At 44.6% G+C, this 19,771-nt stretch overlaps 4 protein-coding genes across 15 annotated transcripts in view; 2 read left to right on the plus strand and 2 right to left on the minus strand.

The window, feature by feature from the left end:
* The window catches only part of LOC139424398 (parvalbumin alpha), a 53,923-nt gene extending 52,323 nt beyond the window's left edge, over positions 1 to 1,600 (plus strand). For both annotated transcript variants that reach the window (XM_071176172.1, XM_071176171.1), the window contains exons 3-5: positions 25 to 157; positions 629 to 738; positions 826 to 1,600. In XM_071176172.1, the coding sequence (XP_071032273.1) occupies positions 25 to 157; positions 629 to 738; positions 826 to 854 (272 nt within the window). In that variant the 3' untranslated portion in view covers positions 855 to 1,600. The remainder of the gene's footprint in view (positions 1 to 24; positions 158 to 628; positions 739 to 825) is intronic.
* LOC139424237 (uncharacterized) overlaps positions 1 to 19,771 on the plus strand; it is a 511,968-nt gene that overhangs the window by 193,076 nt on the left and 299,121 nt on the right.
* On the minus strand, positions 1,588 to 11,815 carry LOC139424387 (BAR/IMD domain-containing adapter protein 2-like 2). 6 transcript variants are annotated; one of them, XM_071176155.1, is made up of 15 exons: positions 11,691 to 11,815; positions 11,443 to 11,504; positions 9,921 to 9,996; positions 8,921 to 9,007; positions 8,006 to 8,067; positions 7,738 to 7,809; positions 7,426 to 7,515; positions 6,699 to 6,766; positions 6,429 to 6,492; positions 6,192 to 6,296; positions 5,167 to 5,269; positions 4,752 to 4,959; positions 2,597 to 2,662; positions 2,135 to 2,494; positions 1,614 to 2,024 (listed from the first exon to the last, which is right to left on the minus strand). In XM_071176155.1, exons 1-15 carry the CDS (start codon positions 11,797 to 11,799, stop codon positions 1,949 to 1,951), a joined length of 1,608 nt encoding a protein of 535 aa, XP_071032256.1. In that variant the 5' UTR covers positions 11,800 to 11,815; the 3' UTR covers positions 1,614 to 1,948. The 6 variants fall into 6 exon arrangements, with proteins under 6 accessions (XP_071032258.1, XP_071032260.1, XP_071032259.1 ...); XM_071176154.1 differs by having other exon boundaries at positions 2,135 to 2,509; XM_071176157.1 differs by having other exon boundaries at positions 1,588 to 2,024; positions 11,443 to 11,815.
* The window catches only part of LOC139424376 (85/88 kDa calcium-independent phospholipase A2-like), a 31,013-nt gene continuing 23,490 nt past the window's right edge, over positions 12,249 to 19,771 (minus strand). Inside the window, exons 9-19 of one of the 6 annotated variants that reach the window (XM_071176136.1) lie at positions 19,235 to 19,325; positions 18,607 to 18,770; positions 18,187 to 18,337; positions 17,737 to 17,873; positions 16,777 to 16,931; positions 16,629 to 16,680; positions 15,568 to 15,683; positions 15,239 to 15,312; positions 13,645 to 14,101; positions 13,405 to 13,554; positions 12,249 to 13,044 (exon numbers count right to left, since the gene is read on the minus strand). In XM_071176136.1, coding sequence (XP_071032237.1) covers positions 13,954 to 14,101; positions 15,239 to 15,312; positions 15,568 to 15,683; positions 16,629 to 16,680; positions 16,777 to 16,931; positions 17,737 to 17,873; positions 18,187 to 18,337; positions 18,607 to 18,770; positions 19,235 to 19,325 — 1,088 coding nt within the window. In that variant the 3' untranslated portion in view covers positions 12,249 to 13,044; positions 13,405 to 13,554; positions 13,645 to 13,953. Of the gene's footprint in view, positions 13,315 to 13,404; positions 14,102 to 15,238; positions 15,313 to 15,567; positions 15,684 to 16,628; positions 16,681 to 16,776; positions 16,932 to 17,736; positions 17,874 to 18,186; positions 18,338 to 18,606; positions 18,771 to 19,234; positions 19,326 to 19,771 lie in introns of all 6 variants that reach the window. The other 5 variants (XM_071176131.1, XM_071176135.1, XM_071176134.1 and 2 more) reach the window with 5 other exon arrangements.

Below are 19,771 nucleotides of genomic sequence, written 5' to 3' on the forward strand. Positions count from 1 at the left end.
CGGTCGGTCCGTCCGTCCGTCCAGCGGAGGGTTCCTTCGACCATAAGAAGTTCTTTGCTCTGGTGGGCCTGAAGGCCATGACTCCTGACAATGTCAAGAAGGTGTTCCAGGCTATTGATGCTGACCAGAGTGGATTCATTGAGGAGGAGGAGCTCAAGTAAGAGGAAGAGAGATACACATAGAAGGATACACACACACACACACATAGACTCATACCAAATACGCACATGGACAGGTGCACACACACACATTCATCAGATGTGAATGTGTGGCTATTTTCCCATTTACAAGCTTGCATACCATTTAGAACGCATGCCCAATACAGGGTTGGGAAATTGCGATAACTTGGCCAAAATGCCAAGGTGTTCCAGAAATCCTGATTAGAAGATCCCTGGCGTCATGATAAGCAGTAAATCCAGGAATCGCCCAAACATGATATCTGGAAAACCTAGAAATTGTGGGGAAAGGAAACAGGATTTTGCAGTCCTAGCTTAATACATTTTTTCTTCACGCTATAAATCTCTGACCTCAGGTTCGTACTGAAGTGTTTTGCTGAGAACAGCAGACACACACACACACGCAGCTCCTTAATCTTGACCCCTAACCTTTGAACTCTCTTCTACCTCAGGTTTGTGCTGAAGAGTTTCGCTGAGGACGGCAGAGACCTGACCGACGCCGAGACCAAAGCCTTCCTTAACGCCGCCGACAAGGACGGAGACGGAAAGATCGGCATCGACGGTGAGAGAGGTGGTAGGATGATAATGGAATGAAATCCTGACTCATTCCCAGAGGATCTTAATGTCGTCCTCTTCTTCTCTTTTCCAGAGTTTGAAGTCTTGGTCCATGAGGTGTAAAGAGCACCTCTAGTCCCCCCCCCCACCCCCCCATCACCCAAAAAGCACCATCTAGTCCAAGGTGAAGTTTCTCCTCCACACAGATCTAGGATCACCTTCCCCAATCCTCCCAACCTTAACCATTAGTCGGGGAAAAATGCCAACTGACCCAAGATCAGCGTCAAGGCTACTTCACACTACTCCGCGCCAGGCAGGCCCAGTCGCTCTAACCAGAAACAGTACCAGAGACGTCCACCAGGGGGAGGTAGAGAGGGGACTCCCCAACAAGCACTACTGTATTTATTTGTATGTTTTTCTACCGCACCAACATACTGTATATATGTCCTGTTTTGATTTGAAAACCTCATGACTGTCTCATTTTAAAAGAAAACCTTTCCTGTAGATATAATGTACCAGACACCTTCCCTTTCCTCTCTAGCCGTCTATGGACCCTATGTCACCTTACCCAAATGGCACCCTAATCCCTTTATAGTGCACTACTTCCAGAGGGTGCCGAAAGGGAATAGGGAGCTATTTTTAATAGAGTGCCATTTTTGGGGGACTGAACCCATACAACCTGTGTCTCTCATTCTTAATTTTTTCCACCTCACATATACTTGTACCCTCCTTCCTTTCCTCCCTCCCTCATTTCCTCCTTCCTCTCTCGTCGGGTGATGAGATGTATAAATAAAGAGGTAGAGTGGTGAAGAGAGAGAAATGATTCAAAATAAGAAATACTAAGAAATAAAACACCTTGAGTAAAATGACTATTTTATTTGTTATTATTTAATGATTTAATATAAACTAGACTGGACACTAATATACTGTAGAACAAGGGATGCACAAATGAGAAGATTCATTTAGATATTTTCAAAATTAAAGTATCTATTTCACAATAAAAGCATCCTAGATCGAACAATTAGTAAACCATTGGAAAATCTATTGAAACACACAAACAATGTGACAAAGTGATATTCTTAAATCGCATAATAGTACAAATAAATATATATATTTTTACACGATTAGACGATCTACATAATTTCTCTAAAAATAGACTCAATGTCAAACTCAAGGACGTCAGCTTTTCTTGACGTCGACATCTCTGTGCTGATTGGTCAGTGGGTCCTGGGTGCTGATCTGTCATTGGTGGTTGTTGGTTTAAGCTTCACTGTCGCAAAGGGATTGGTTCCCCTGCAACAGATCAGGTGACATGTAAAGAACTAGCACTCAACACGAATTACAAACATCACAGCAGGCACACACACACACACACACACACACACACTGACACACACACCTACCTGGGAAAGAGTAGGTTTTCTCCAGAAGATCCAAGGGGTGATAATGATTCTGCTGTCCTCTCCGGGAAAGTAAGCTGGATTGGTCGAAAGTCAGCTGACCCCCTCCGGAACATTGTTGTTGGGTGAGGGGGTGGCGGGGGCGGAGGAGGAGGGGGCGGGAGCTCGTTGTAGCCTTTCAGGCTATTTGTTCTCGTCACAATCTCTGGCTCCGCCCTCCTCTCAGGGAGGGGAGAGATTGGTCGGAAGTCGACGGAGGCCCTGCGAGTGGGTGTGGTAGGGGGCGCGACATCACCGTAGGCCTTTTCTGATTGGCCCATGGAGGTGTCAGAGGGATCCAATAGGTTGTTCATGCTGTGGCTCCTCAAGGAAGTGCCACTGGAGGGTCAAATGTCAGATATGATCATATTGATTGATTGATTGATTGATTGATTGATTGATTGATTGATTGATTGATTGACATACCTGGACCCCAAGAGGTTAGAGAACTCCTCAATAGAAGAAACATAAGCTGCTGGGAACCAGCCCTGGCTGTTGGAACAACAGAGACCAGGGGAATATTAGCAAACACAACAATGGCCTAAATACTGGAACAGACAAGTTCCTAGATAAAGTCCACTGTTTTCCCAGCCAGCCAGCCAGCCAGCCAGCCAGCCAGCCAGCCAGCCAGCCACATAGGAATGAATGAATGATGGATGGATAAAGGAACAAACAAACAGACAAACAAAGGAATTAATCATAATGGTCCTTGCTGTTATCCACTGACCCCTATCATAGTCTGCTATCTACTGACCCCTATCATAGTCTGTTATCTACTGACCCCTATCACAGTCTGTTATCCACTGACCCCTATCATAGTCTGCTATCTACTGACCCCTATCAGTCTGTTATCTACTGACCCCTACCATAGTCTGCTATCTACTGACCCCTATCATCGTCTGTTATCTATTGTAGAGAGTAACTGACCCCTATCATAGTCAGTTATCTATTGTAGAGAGTAACTGACAACTATCATAGTCTGTTATCTATTGTAGAGAGTAACTGACCCCTATCATAGTCTGTTATCTATTGTAGAGAGTAACTGACCCCTATCATAGTCTGTTATCTATTGTAGAGAGTAACTGACCCCTATCATAGTCTGTTATTTATTGTAGAGAGTAACTGACCCCTATCATAGTCTGCTATCTACTGACCCCTATCATCATCTATTGTAGAGAGTAACTGACCCCTATCATAGTCTGTTATCTATTGTAGAGAGTAACTGACCCCTATCATAGTCTGTTATCTATTGTAGAGAGTAACTGACCCCTATCATAGTCTGTTATCCACTATCCCCTACCATAGTCTGTTATCCACTATCGCCTACCGTAGTCTGTTATCCACTATCCCCTACCGTAGGCTGCTATCCACTATCCCCTACCATAGTATGTTATCCACTATCCCTTACCATAGTCTGTTATCTACTGTAGAGAGTAACTGACCCCTATCATAGTCTGTTATCCACTATCCCCTACCATAGTCTGTTATCCACTATCGCCTACCGTAGGCTGCTATCCACTATCCCCTACCATAGTCTGTTATCCACTATCCCCTACCATAGTCTGTTATCCACTGTCACCTACCGTAGGCTGCTATCCACTATCCCCTACCATAGTCTGTTATCCACTATCCCCTACCATAGTCTGTTATCCACTATCGCCTACCATAGTCTGTTATCCACTATCCCCTACCATAGTCTGTTATCCACTATCCTTTACCATAGTCTGTTATCCACTATCGCCTACCGTAGGCTGCTATCCACTATCCCCTACCATAGTCTGCTATCCACGATCCTCTCCATAGTCTGCTAGTCACTATCCCCTACCATAGTCTGCTATCCACTATCGCCTACCATAGTCTGCTATCCACTATCCTCTACCATAGTCTGCTATCCACGATCCTCTACCATAGTCTGCTAGTCACTATCCCCTACCATAGTCTGCTATCCACTATCGCCTACCATAGTCTGCTATCCACTATCCCCTACCATAGTCTGCTATCCACGATCCTCTACCATAGTCTGTTATCCACTATCGCCTACCATAGTCTGCTATCTACTATCCCCAACCATAGTCTGCTATCTACTATCCCCTACCATAGTCTGCTATCTACTATCCCCAACCATAGTCTGCTATCCACTATCCCCTACCATAGTCTGCTATCCACGATCCTCTACCATAGTCTGCTATCCACTATCCCCAACCATAGTCTGCTATCCACTATCGCCTACCATAGTCTGCTATCCACTATCCCCTACCATAGTCTGCTATCCACGATCCTCTACCATAGTCTGTTATCCACTATCCCCTACCATAGTCTGCTATCCACTATCGCCTACCGTAGGCTGTTATCCAATATCCCCTACCGTAGGCTGTTATCCAATATCCCCTACCATAGTCTGCTATCCACGATCCTCTACCATAGTCTGTTATCCACTATCCCCTACCATAGTATGTTATCCACTATCCCCTACCATAGTCTGCTATCCACTATCGCCTACCATAGTATGTTATCCACTATCCCTTACCATAGTCTGCTATCCACTATCAACTAGCATAGTCTGCTATCCACTATCACCTACCGTAGGCTGCTTTCCGTTCTCCCATACAGCCACCCATTCCTCGGCTCCTGGACCAACACGTTGACCATCTCTCCCCGGGTGAAGGGTAGCAGTTTGGGGTTGGAGGAGGGTGGGTGGGACACCAGGGCTCTCATGGTCCTACCCCCACCCAGACCCAGAGACTCACCCACTGAGGAGGAGCGGGATCGGCTGTGGAGGGGGGACGGGGCTGGGGGAGGAAGGGGGTAGAGAGGGTGATGGGGAAGGAGAAGAAAGAGAGACGGATGGAGAAAAGTTTATCCAATGAAAAATCCCCACGGTATCAACCAAATATTTCCCTGCTATGCACTAAATGAATACAATAACACACGTGAGTAGTGTAGCTGATTGACTAAATATAACCCTGTTCTTTGGGGGTGCAGTGTAGTCATCACACCTCTAGAGGGCACTCTCCCCAGGGCCTGCTGTTCTCTCCTGGCCCAAGACATGTCTCTGTCCTCATCTACTGTCTGCAGCAGAGAGCTCACTGAGCCACACAGCTGAGGAGAGAGGGAGACAGGGAAAGGTTGATTGGTTGGGTGGAATACTTGTCTCTAACTTGTTCCTCCTGGTCAGGGTGGGTGGGGCTACGGGGTCTCTAACCTGTTCCTCCTGGTCAGGGTGGGTGGGGCTACGGGGTCTCTAACCTGTTCCTCCTGATCAGGGTGGGTGGGGCTACGGGGTCTCTAACCTGTTCCTCCTGATCAGGGTGGGTGGGGCTACGGGGTCTCTAACCTGTTCCTCCTGGTCAGGGTGGGTGGGGCTACGGGGTCTCTAACCTGTTCCTCCTGGTCAGGGTGGGTGGGGCTATGGGGTCTCTAACCTGTTCCTCCTGGTCAGGGTGGGTGGGGCTACGGGGTCTCTAACCTGTTCCTCCTGGTCAGGGTGGGTGGGGCTCTAACCTGTTCCTCCTGGTCAGGGTGGGTGGGGCTACGGGGTCTCTAACCTGTTCCTCCTGGTCAGGGTGGGTGGGGCTACGGGGTCTCTAACCTGTTCCTCCTGGTCAGGGTGGGTGGGGCTCTAACCTGTTCCTCCTGGTCAGGGTGGGTGGGGCTACGGGGTCTCTAACCTGTTCCTCCTGGTCAGGGTGGGATTGGGCTACGGGGTCTCTAACCTGTTCCTCCTGGTCAGGGTGGGTGGGGCTACGGGGTCTCTAACCTGTTCCTCCTGGTCAGGGTGGGTGGGGCTACGGGGTCTCTAACCTGTTCCTCCTGGTCAGGGTGGGTGGGGCTACGGGGTCTCTAACCTGTTCCTCCTGGTCAGGGTGGGTGGGGCTACGGGGTCTCTAACCTGTTCCTCCTGGTCAGGGTGGGTGGGGTTACGGGGTTTCTAACCTGTTCCTCCTGGTCAGGGTGGGTGGGGCTACGGGGTCTCTAACCTGTTCCTCCTGGTCAGGGTGGGTGGGGCTACGGGGTTTCTAACCTGTTCCTCCTGGTCAGGGTGGGTGGGGCTACGGGGTCTGGAGCCTCGTGTCTCGTTCACTTTCTCCTTCCATCCATCAGCCTTCTGCTGTAGGGAAGCCCCTGTCTGGGGGAGAGATGGGGACATTTCAGAACACTACCTGTGTGTGTGTGGGTTTGTAAAGGTTTCTGACGTCCCCGTTTGTGACATAAACATGTCTGTGTGTGTGTGTGTGTGTGTGTGTGTGTGTGTGTGTACCTTGTTGATGAGGAAGAGCAGTGACTGTGTCAGTCCGCAGTGTTTCTCTGCCAGGAAGCGATATCTACAAATAACAACCGTCATCATATCCATCATCATAATTATGGTTCTAATAGTAATTGTGTTGGTAATGTATTAATAATGGTTCTAATAGTAATTGTGTTGGTAATGTATTAATAATGGTTCTAATAGTAATTGTGTTGGTAATGTATTAATAATGGTTCTAATAGTAATTGTGTTGGTAATGTATTAATAATGGTAAAGACTGACCTCCTCTCCTCCTCCTTCATAATGTCATGTTGACTCTGTCTCAGGTACTGCATGTACTCACTGTGCTCCTAGAGAGCACACACACGCACGCACGCACGCACGCACGCACGCACGCACGCACGCACACACACACACACACACCATTACTGTATGGAATGTGGTAGTGTAGGACAGTGTCTGATTTAACTGTAAGAAGGAGGGTGTGTGTGTCTTTATTATTTTATGTATTTAACTAGGCAAGTCAGTTAAGAACAAATTCTTATTTACAATGACGGCCTACCAAAAGGCAAAAATACAGTGCCTTGCGAAAGTATTCGGCCCCCTTGAACTTTGCGACCTTTTGCCACATTTCAGGCTTCAAACATAAAGATATAAAACTGTATTTTTTGTGAAGAATCAACAACAAGTGGGACACAATCATGAAGTGGAACGACATTTATTGGATATTTCAAACTTTTTTAACAAATCAAAAACTGAAAAATTGTGTCCCACTTGTTGTTGATTCTTCACAAAAAAATACAGTTTTATATCTTTATGTTTGAAGCCTGAAATGTGGCAAAAGTCGCAAAGTTCAAGGGGGCCGAATACTTTCGCAAGGCACTGTACCTCCTGTGGGAATGGGGGCTGGAATAAAAAATACAAATATAGAACAATACATCAGGCGAAGCAGCCACAAGTGTCAGTAAGAGTGTCTACATGATGGTGTTCTGTGTGTGTGTGTGTGTACCAGTGAGTCTCTGAAGGCTCCTCTTCTCAGCTGTTTCTCCAGAGCTTCTGCCTGGTTCCTCACCTCCAGCTCATACACCCTGCGACTGCCCTGTGGAAGAGATACAGGAGTATGTGTTAGTACACACACACACACACACACACACACACACACACACACACACACACACACACACACACACACACACACACACACACACACACACACACACACACACACACACACACACACACACACACACACACACACACACACACACACACACACACACACACACACACACACACACACACACACACACCAGATACTCACGTCAATGTACTCTTCATCCAACTTGACATTCTTCTCCATGGCCTGTAAAACTTCTACCTGGAACCATCGAATCTGAAGGGGAAGAATTACAACGTTACACCCTGAGGGGGGAAGAAAAACAATGTTACACTCTATGGCAGTGTCCACACACATGCTTTGGAATGAAACAGTGGGGTGGACATATTGTAAATAAACATAGATAAATAGGTGGTATAAAGACACTAAATTGGATCAGGAACATATAGACATAGATAAAACAGATACTGACCACTCCCTCCATCTCAGCTGTGAGTCTTCTCTGCGTCTCAGATATCTGTACCAGGACATCTCCTGTGGATCACACATACACATTAGTATCACCAATTAGCAATGACGGTAGCATCTCATAGGGAATGAATGGGGCCGTGCATCAGAGCTAGCAACCTAGCCTTGTTAGCACTGACAATAGCATCTCATGGGGAACGAATGGGGCCGTGCGTCAGAGCTAGCAACCTAGCCTTATTAGCACTGACAATAGCATCTCATGGGGAACGAATGGGGCCGTGCGTCAGAGCTAGGCTAGCATGACAGTGTAGCTACAGCAGGACAGCCAAGTGAGAAGGTCAGCGCAGCAGTGTGACCATGAAGAGAGGATCAGGTAGCTGCTTTGAATTATAGATGACAGTCTTTCAGCCGCACTCAATTCATTAGCTGGCCTACTGTGTGTGTGTGTGTGTGTGTGTGTGTGTGTGTGTGTGTGTGTGTGTGTGTGTGTGTGTGTGTGTGATCATTCCATCCTTACCTCTCAGTAAACTCTGTTCTTATTGCTATTTCTTGGCAGTCATCCACACCGCCTGCCACAACAACCTCAAAGTTACTCAAAGACGCTAAGAAGGAAGTTAAAGATAGACTCAGCAAAATGACGTTGTCGCGAGCAGCACCACAGATATTGAGATGAGCAAGATGCAAGACTTTGCTCTCACAGTCACACACAGTATCTGCACACTGTTCACAGCATGGTAGCCAGGGCACCAAACAGAGGAGAAGTTCTTAGTTGTTGCAGAAATTGACCCACTATGCTATTGACTTTCTGCATCTAGGTCATATCGCTGAGTCTACCTTTAAAATAGCCCCAGTCTGTGCTTGGCCCATTGTAGCGGGTTCTATGGTACAATACAGTAGACAGACATACACACACACTTACCAAGTGAGCGAGAGGAGAGTGTGTGAAGGGCCTGTTCTCCCATCTTCGCTACAGCACTAAAGTAGGCCTCACTGGTAACAGCCAAGGCTGCAACACACACACACACATACCTTTTAGCATTATAGCTATTAACTCACAAGCCCAATAATGACACAAACCAAACCTTGTAATCATATCTTAACTGTTCCAAATAATTTACCCAATAAGTAAAACACCTGTGGTGATTGACACCTGATACAGGTAAGACTGGGTCCATAAATAGCCCAGTGGTTAGGTAACATCCATAGAGGTGGAAGGAGGGCTCTGGATCGATAGCAGCTGTTTTAGCGTAGACATTGCCAATGAAGGTTTCCACCATTTTAAAGTCACAGAACCCATCATGGCACAGATACAAAGATGAGCCCTCTTTATACATCTATGGGCAACAGGCATCTGTTTACCATGTTAGCTGACCTAACTAGCTGACCTGCTATATTCTACCTCTATGGGAAACAGGCCTGGCTTTACCATGTTACAACTACCTGCTAACGCCTGTCTTTACCATGTTAACTCTACCTGCTAACTATCTGACCTGTGATAGATGCCTTGTACTGTTTATATCAGTCAGAGGAAGGACGCTGACATCATGTTAGCCCAACTAGGTCTAGGGAACTTGTCAGAGGAAGGACGCTGACATCATGTTAGCCCAACTAGGTCTAGGGATCTTGTCAGAGGAAGGACGCTGACATCATGTTAGCCCAACTAGGTCTAGGGAACTTGTCAGAGGAAGGACGCTGACATCATGTTAGCCCAACTAGGTCTAGGGAACTTGTCAGAGGAAGGACGCTGACATCATGTTAGCCCAACTAGGTCTAGGGAACTTGTCAGAGGAAGGACGCTGACATCATGTTAGCCCAACTAGGTCTAGGGAACTTGTCAGAGGGATGACCCCCACACACAATGACACAAATGCATACTTTTGTATTAACTTTCACACACACTCGCTCATATATACACACACCTTGGAAAGCCTTGACATAGCTGTTTCCTAATGTAACTAGCGTCTGTAGGCCTGGGTTGAACTGTTCCATCAGGTTCTATGGAAGAGAACACAGAACAAACAAATACTGAATATTGGCCAAAACGAAATGCTATGTGTTTAGTAGGGCTTACAAGTGGTTGTATATTTAATCAATAAGGCCCAAAGGGGTGTAGTATATGGCCGATATACCACGGCTAAGTGCTGTTCTTAGCACGACGCAATGTGGAGTGGCTGGATACAGCCCTTAGCCGTGGTATATTGGCCATATACAGTGGGCTCCAAAATGACTGGCACCCCTGACTGGCAATGCACAAACAATACTTTAAAAAATATAAATAATATCATTATAGAGATAAACTCAAAATACCAACATGTGAGAAATACTGTGCTTTATTAATGTTTCAATGGAACCAACCAAAATCCAACAATTATTTAATACAAAATACATTTTACCAAAATCAAGGTTTCATAATTATTGGCACTCCTCATTTAGTACTTAGCGCCACCACCTCTGGCAAGTATAAGTATTTTCCTGTGATGTTTGACAAGGTTAAGGAACACATCTGGAGGGATTTTGGACCATTCCTCTGTGCAGATCCTTTCAAGATCCTTCACAGTCTTGGGTTTGCGCTTATCAACTGCCCTCTTCCACTCAGCCCACAGGTTTCGATTAGATTGAGGTCTGGCGACTGAGATGGCCATGGCAGAACATTGACTTCGTTGTCACAGAACCATTTCTGTGTGGATCTTGAGGAATGTTTCAGGTAATTGTCTTGTTGGAAAGTCCATCTACGGCCAAGTCCCAGCCTTCTGGCAGAGGCAACCAGATTGTCAGCCAAAATTGCCTGATACTTGGTGAAATTCATTATGCCATCAATCTGAACCAGTGCCCCTGGACCACTGGAATTAAAACAGCCCCAAAACATCACTTAAATAAGTGGAATTTAATTTGTGGTTTCATTTTGGTTGATGTTACTTACAACAATCTTTAAGGGTGCCATTAATTGTGAAACCTTGATTTGGAGGACATTGATTTTTAATTAAATCAATAAATTATTTTGGTTGGTTCCATTGAAACATTAATAAAGTACAGTATTTCTCACATGTTGGTATTTTGAGTTTATCGCTATAATGATATTGTTTGTGCATTACCAGTCAGGGGTGCCAGTAATTTTGGAGCCCACTGTATCACAAACCCCAAGGTGCCTTACTGCTATTATAAACTGGTTACTAACATAATTAGAGCAGTAGAAATAAAAGTTGTCATATCCTGGTATATGGACTGATATACAACGGCTGTCAGCCAATCAGAATTCAGTGCTCGAACCACCCAGTAAAATGTTTTTTGAAAAGTTTTTGTACATTTTTCCCCCAATACACCCACATTTAGAGTATTATTGGAGTGTGGAAGATGGGAGTATAGATTACTGCCAATACTCTATTTACAACATTTCAATAATCTAACCCCATAGTATTAGCCTACCATAAAATATATACTTACCGCGTACACAGACAATGTAGACCTATGTAACTGATCACTGTTCGCCCCCGACATAGTAACCGCTTCGATATCCACAAAACAAAAACGGAATAATAATTAGGAAAAATACATGAATAAACTCTTCTCTTTACACTCCAGAGTACTAGTTGAAAGTTAAGAAATAAAACAATTTAGTTGGTAGTAGGCTAGCTAGGTACTAATCAGCGTATTCAGTTACAGGCTTCTTTTCTTTTGATAGTGAAAGTCACCTTGGCTATTAACCCACTCCTCCTTCTGCCTCGTTGTTCCCTTGTTCTTTCTGCCACCAACAACAACCTGTTGTGATAGAGGGAGCGAGAGAAAGGAGCTTTCTCCCATTCGTTAATCAGCCTCTTCATCCCTGCATCACACGCCAATTTTACAGAGGGAAGGAAAGAAAGAGACACCGATACGGCCGGGTCAGCTGAATTATAGATGGATGGATCAGAGTGAAAGGATGGAAACATCCCCTGTTCCAACTCAGCCACCACCACAGGGAGGGACGTAGGTAGGTAGGCTCACACTCGGAGCACTACATGTAGTATTAGATTACGGTAATAATAAAAATACACTTGTAGGACACATTTCCTGTGCATAAGGTAAAGACGAAACTAAAAACTATACCTCAAAATGTAGAAAAACATCACACTACCTGTAGGCATAGCAACAGAGATAGGACACCTTTTATTTTACAGCCCTGTGTTTACCAAGTTGTTACTTAGAAATTACGTTTTAAAATGGTCCTTACCTAATTAATTGCATAGTAATTACACAGTAAAAATCAATGATTCAGTTCCATAGGTTACTATTTTATTCATATATCCACTTCATCATCAATAATAAAGCCAATACACAACCGTACATAGGATATTAATACAAACAAGTGGAGGAGTTCAGTTAAAAACTGAAAGTCTTGAGTCTGAATACCATCCTATTCGCGAGGTAGACTTACTTTTGACCAGGGCGCCATTTCAGAAACAGACAAATAGTGCAGATAGATAGTATCACAACCCATTGAGATGAGTTAAGACTGCAAGGCGACAGATATGATAGGACAAAAGTAGTTACAAGAGATAGACCCGGGTCGTATTCATTAGTGCACACCGTAGCAAATCATAGTAGAACATGTTGCAACATAAACAAGAGTTTCTTATTGAACAGGTTCAGAATGGCCCGCCAGCCCTCCCATTAAGGCATCGTTGACTTGAATGGGGATGTCGGTTTGAGGGATTATGGGTGTAGTATGTGGTAATAATGATGCAAAACAGTGATTCACATCATTTACATGGCTGCATTTGTTTTATTGAATGTAAATGTGATTATTTGAAGGATTTAGATTAGCTCAATAAATAAATGCAACTTCAGGATATGAGGTCAATTGTACAAACTGTAATCCTCTATTTCTTATCTTTTTCCAGTATGAATGTTTCTGATTTTTATTTTTTATATCATTTGTAACTGTGTCAGTCTCAGGACTGTTGTGCAAAGCTGAATCTTCCTTTCCCCAGGTTTTAGACTGATTTAATGAAAGAGAAGAAACGTCACTCTTCTTTTATCTCCCTCTCTCTGTGTGTATCTATCTACCTCTTCCCCTCTCTGTGTGTATCTATCTACCTCTTCCCCTCTCTGTGTGTATCTCTCTACCTCTTCCCCTCTCTGTGTGTATCTCTCTACCTCTTCCCCTCTCTGTGTGTATCTATCTACCTCTTCCCCTCTCTGTGTGTATCTATCTACCTCTTCCCCTCTCTGTGTGTATCTATCTACCTCTTCCCCTCTCTGTGTGTATCTATCTACCTCTTCCCCTCTCTGTGTGTATCTATCTACCTCTTCCCCTCTCTGTGTGTCTCTCTCTACCTCTTCCCCTCTCTGTGTGTATCTATCTACCTCTTCCCCTCTCTGTGTGTATCTATCTACCTCTTCCCCTCTCTGTGTGTATCTATCTACCTCTTCCCCTCTCTGTGTGTATCTATCTACCTCTTCCCCTCTCTGTGTGTATCTCTCTACCTCTTCCCCTCTCTGTGTGTATATATCTACCTCTTCCCCTCTCTGTGTGTATCTCTCTACCTCTTCCCCTCTCTGTGTGTCTCTCTCTACCTCTTCCCCTCTCTGTGTGTATCTATCTACCTCTTCCCCTCTCTGTGTGTATATATCTACCTCTTCCCCTCTCTGTGTGTATCTATCTACCTCTTCCCCTCTCTGTGTGTCTCTCTCTACCTCTCTGACAAACCATCAGGTGATGGACATTTGCTCTGAGCTTTTTCCAGTACATTTTTCATCTACACAATGATTACACCCCAATAGAAAATTAGTTTCTACTGTACAAATTGGTAGGTAGGTATTGGTAGGTCACTCCCTGTTTCGTTTCATTTGCTTCTGTTGACGAAACGTTTTGCCACAGAATTGGCGTAATGAACAAACTCCTGTAGTGCCTCTGTTCATAGAGGTACATCTGGGATTCCCATAGCATGCTCCCATCCCTGCCTCTGCCTCTCCTCAGTAGCCGTTGAGTAGTTTCTGTGCCAGGAGTTGGACGTTCTCCCTCTGTTCGTAGAGGTACATCTGGGTCTCCCACAGCATGTCCACCAGCACGGCGTCACTCACCTCATCCAGCATCACCTCCTGGGAGAGCTGGGGGCTCAGTCTGGGGGGGATGGGAGGAGAGAGCAGGCTAGTTCAACAAGAGCACAGTGTCACACAGAATGTTTTTAACCCTTTACACTTGTGGGAATTGGCCTTTATGGGATAAAGAATAAATATGAAATGCATAACCACTGTAGCAATTGAAAGGGAACAGTTTTGGAGATAATGGGGAAATGATTAGACTGAAGGTGAGGACAACAGACCACCTGACAAGACTGAAGCCAAACACTTGACTTTATGTGCATTTTACATTTACTGTTCTTCTCGCTGCATTTGTTGACTTCGAAAACTGAAAATACTCCGGATACATTCAGTAACATGAGAATATTCCTGGAAAACGTGGGGGAGGTGCAACATAAGACAACAAAATGACAAGAGTTTCAGTGAGGACCAACTGGTGTCTCCAAGAGGAGACACACCTCTCCAGTGTGAGAACAGTTTCAACTATAAGGTGTTGTTTGGCGCTCTCCTAGCTGTGCCGTTGAGGAACCTGATCAAGCACACTTGTAGTTGATTTGTTTGGAACACAACCCTGCAATTACCATTCTTGATACACACGGGAAACTGTTGAGTGAAAAACCCAGCAGCGTTGTAGTTCTTGACACACTCAAAGCAGTGCGCCTGGCACCTAATACCATACCCCGTTCAAAGACACTTAAATCGTTTGTTTTGTCCGTTCGCCCTCTGAATGGCACACATACACAACCCATGTCTCAAAGCTTAAACATCCTTCTTTAATCTGACTCCTCCCCTTCATCTTTAACCTGACTCCTCCCCTTCATCTTTATCCTGTCTCCTCCCCTTCATCTTTAACCTGACTCCTACCCTTCATCTTTAACCTGTCTCCTCCCCTTCATCTACACTGATTGAAGTGGATTTAACAAGTGACATCAATAAGGGATCGTAGCTATCACCAGAATTAATCTGGTCATTCTGTCATGGAAAGAGCAGGTGTTCTTAATGTGTTGTCCACCCCATGTATATGAATGGGATTCAATGTGCCATATGACCACTAGTATCAGTATGATGAGGTTAGTGTCAGACTGACCTGTGGTAGACAGTATCAGTATGATGAGGTTAGTGTCAGACTGACCAGTGGTAGACAGTATCAGTATGATGAGGTTAGTGTCAGACTGACCTGTGGTAGACAGTATCAGTCATCTCACACCAGGACCGGGCCCTGTCCACAGCACAACCATCAGAGTCTGTACACTGACAGACAGAAGGAGGGAGAGAGAGACAGAGGAGATCAGTGTGTTGCAGATGAGTAATAACACAGGGACCTCTTCAAACAGGGACTACTAGGACATTGGTTTCAGAGTGGAAATGTTGAATGAAAATGTGAAGATTTTTAAAATGTGAATTACTATCAGCTATTAGTGTCACCTACGATTCACTAATTCAAACATTTAACTATGCAGGATAAAGGGTCACTCAATAAATCAACCAATCGTTAAACCAACTCACGCAGTCCACCAGCATCTTGCCCAGCTCCTTGGCGCCTACAAAGCTCTTGGCCAGTTCCAGAGGGTTGGAGGGTCTGAACACGTCTACAGAGTTCACCACTACCTGGGGAGGCTTACCTGTCCCAATATAATAATATACACATCAATATGATCTCTACATATTATAATATACCAATATAAAGCTCTACCTGTCCCAATAAATATACATATGATCTCTACATATTATAATATACCAATATAAAGCTCTACCTGTCCCAATAAATATACACATCCATATGATCTCTACATATTATAATATACCAATATAAAGCTCTACCTGTCCCAATAAATATACACATCCATATGATCTCTACATATTATAATATACCAATATAAAGCTCTACCTGTCCCAATAAATATACACATCCATATGATCTCTACATATTATAATATACCAATATAAAGCTCTACCTGTCCCAATAAATATACACATCCATATGATCTCTACATATTATAATATACCAATATAAAGCTCTACCTGTCCCAATAAATATACACATCCATATGATCTCTACATATTATAATATACCAATATAAAGCTCTACCTGTCCCAATAAATATACACATCCATATGATCTCTACATATTATAATATACCAATATAAAGCTCTACCTGTCCCAATAAATATACACATCCATATGATCTCTACATATTATAATATACCAATATAAAGCTCTACCTGTCCCAATAAATATACACATCCATATGATCTCTACATATTATAATATACCAATATAAAGCTCTACCTGTCCCAATAAATATACACATCCATATGATCTCTACATATTATAATATACCAATATAAAGCTCTACCTGTCCCAATAAATATACACATCCATATGATCTCTACATATTATAACATACCAATATAAAGCTCTACCTGTCCCAATATAATAATATACACATCCATATGATCTCTACATATTATAACATACCAATATAAAGCTCTACCTGTCCCAATATAATAATATACACATCCATATGATCTCTACATATTATAATATACCTATATAAAGCTCTTACCTGTCCCTAAAGAAACCACCACACCTAGACGCTGCACCTCCAGGCCACGCCCCTACATTCAAAATAAACAGAGAGAGAGAGACAGAGATGTTAAACAGACGAGTCAGTACAAAAGGAACATTTCAGATGAAACTTCTTAGAGTCACACCTCTGCTTTCAGGGATTTGTTGTATTGGTGGATCTCAGTCATGGCATCCAGTGTCGGGTTATTGGCCAGCAACCCTCCGTCCAGAAATCGCCCCATTGGTCGGAAGTAGGTGGGGGCGGCGCCACTGGAACGGGCGGCTCTCCACACGACCTGCTCTGATAGGCCAAGAGGATTGGGGCTAAGCATCAAGTCAACCAATCAATCAGACAAAATCATGATTGATGATGAAAAAGGTTAAAGTGAAATTGGTGAGGTGTGAGAGCAGAGTCACCAAGCATCTTCACTGTGACCCTTTCACCTCCACTCAGAGACACACACACACACAGACATAACACACACAGGGCCATAACAAACACACAGACAGAGACCAAACACACAGTCCGACCACACACAGACATAACACACACAGAGCCATAACACACACACCTTGGTCGGTCACCTTCCTATGTTTTTTAGCAGGTTCCTGAGTGTATCCAACTATCAACACATCCTCATCCTCCCATCCTGAAACAACAACACACACACACTCATACCACCACCAGATGGAAACACAGCTGGCCCTGACAAACACACTCCAAACACTGACACTCAGACCACAGGGCGATCATTATCAATCAAATGTATTTATAAAGCCCTTTCTACATCAGCTGATGTCACAATGTGCTTATACAGAAACCCAGACTAAAACCACAAACAGCAAGATGCAGATGTCACCACATGTTTATACAGAAACTCAGCCTAAAACCCCAAACAGCAAGATGCAGATGTAGAAGCACAGTGGCTAGGAAGAACTCCCTAGAAAGTCAGGAACCTAGGAAGAGACCTAGAGAGGAACCAGGCCCTGAGGGGTCAGTCCTCTTCTGGCTGTGCCGGGTGTAGATTTTAACAATACATGGCCATTATCACTTCACACACACTGAGGTAGAACACAAACACAGCCTGCCACCCCCACTCTGTTACCTTGTGGTATGGTGAGGGGAAGGAAGGTGGCTGTGCCAGCGTAGGGGCGTTCTCTGGGCAGGGAAGGTGGGTCATAGTTCCTAAAGAGATGGAGCTCTCCTGGATGTCTGTCTGCCAGCACACTGGTTACCATCACCCTGTGGAGAGAGACAGAGACACACACACACAGAGACAGAGAGAAACACACACACAGAGAGACAGAGAAACACACACACACACACACAGAGAAACACACAGAGACAGAGAAACACACACAGAGACAGAGAAACACACACAGAGACAGAGAAACACACACAGAGACAATATTAGAGAGACAAAGGAAACCTCAGGATGAGAGAAAACGTACATTCAGAGACAATGAAAATACAATTGAAACTAATGAAAGTGTTACTATTACAGCAGCACCCGAAATTGACCAATCAGACAAAGCCAGAGTGTTGCCATGGTTACCTGGGGTGCCGTACGTCTGTCATCATGGTGTTCTCGCCGAACTCTTTCTTCAGGAAGTCCTCCAGAGGGGCCGACTCGTAGGGTCGCGACCCCTTGAACACCTGCTCCTTCATACGGAAGTAGAGGCATCGCAGATACTCCATATCCTTACCTGGGGGGGAGAGAGAGAAGAGAGAGAGGAGATTTACTCCATATCCTTACCTGGAAAGGTACGACAGCATCTCACAAACAAACACTTTCAATGTGGAAAGGGTCTACGGTTCAAGGCTGCTCTTTAAGAAGTTAGGGACAACTTTGTATGAAAAAAAACACTCCATTAAAACTATTGAGGACCACATCAACTATATAAAACACATACATAACACCATATGAGTTTCTCTGCACACAGACACTCATAATACACACGCAGTAACATCTCACCATGGACGATAGCCAGGGCCAGTATGCCCCCTGTGCTGGTCCCAGAAACCCAGTCAAAGAGTTCCTTGATGGGCCTGCCTGCCTCTTTCTCCAGGGAGATTAACAACTGGATCAGAACCAAGCCTTTAATGCCCCCTCCATCCAGACACAGCAGTCTGTCTATCCTAGAGGAGGAGAGAGGAGGCCATTACACAGCAGTCTGTCTATCCTAGAGGAGGAGAGAGGAGGCCATTACACAGCAGTCTGTCTATCCTAGAGGAGGAGAGGAGACCATTACACAGCAGTCTGTCTATCCTAGAGGAGGAGAGGAGACCATTACACAGCAGTCTGTCTATCCTAGAGGAGACCATTACACAGCAGTCTGTCTATCCTAGAGGAGACCATTACACAGCAGTCTGTCTATCCTAGAGGAGGAGACCATTAGAGTGACTCTTACACAGCAGGAGAAAGAGGAACAAGCCATTCAGACAATATATAAGTCATTTGTCTATATTGCACACTTGACTATTCATTCAAACTGGTGTTATAATTAATCAACCAACCAAAGGATCACACAGATCAGCAGTACGTTGAATTAAGAAAACTGATACATTTCTAAATAACCAAAATAAAATACACAGAAACTTACTTCCTGCTTCCTGTTTTGAACCCATCCACTTCCTCCCGGCCGCGACTCATCGCACCCACCGCCGCCGCAACGTGCATAATGTCCTCGAACCCTGTCAGCCAATCACAGACAAGGACCCAGGTCTAATCAACCAATAGGAGCGCAGAGTGGAATGGAAGAGAGGGACAGAGAGAAGGGGATGAGCCTGGGGGGAAAAGGAGTGAGAGAAGTGGGAAGAGAAGAGAGGGGAGAAGCAACAGCATAACTCAAAATGCAGGGAGAGAACAGAGGGATGAATACAAACATGGAGCGATATCAGAGGGAAGGATGAATTAAAAACAAAGCAGATGAATGTTTGAAGGGACTGATGAAGTAAGGGAGGAAAAAGGAAAAAGTGAGAAAAAGAGCAAAAAGTCTTGAAAAGGGGAAAACCATAAGGTAAGGAGGATCACGATGCCGGAGAGGAGAGGAGAGAGGAGAGGAGAGAGGAGGGGAGAGAGGGGAGAGGGGAGAGGGGAGAGAGAGGAGAGGGAGAGAGGAGAGGGGAGAGAGAGGAGA

This window comes from Oncorhynchus clarkii, chromosome 13 (assembly GCF_045791955.1).
Source record: "Oncorhynchus clarkii lewisi isolate Uvic-CL-2024 chromosome 13, UVic_Ocla_1.0, whole genome shotgun sequence".
Classification (NCBI taxonomy): Eukaryota; Metazoa; Chordata; class Actinopteri; order Salmoniformes; family Salmonidae; genus Oncorhynchus; species Oncorhynchus clarkii.

What these genes read in the sequence shown, in the direction of transcription:
- LOC139424387 (XM_071176154.1), bottom strand. Translation starts at nt 11,799, where the DNA reads ATGGGAGAAAGCTCCTTTCTCTCGCTCCCTCTATCACAACAGGTTGTT. An exon ending in GGAGTGGGTTAATAGCCAAG is followed by an intron (nt 11,505 to 11,690) that starts GTGACTTTCACT and finishes TGGATATCGAAG; the next exon opens with CGGTTACTATGTCGGGGGCG. An exon ending in CTATGTCAAGGCTTTCCAAG is followed by an intron (nt 9,008 to 9,920) that starts GTGTGTGTATAT and finishes TGTGTGTTGCAG; the next exon opens with CCTTGGCTGTTACCAGTGAG.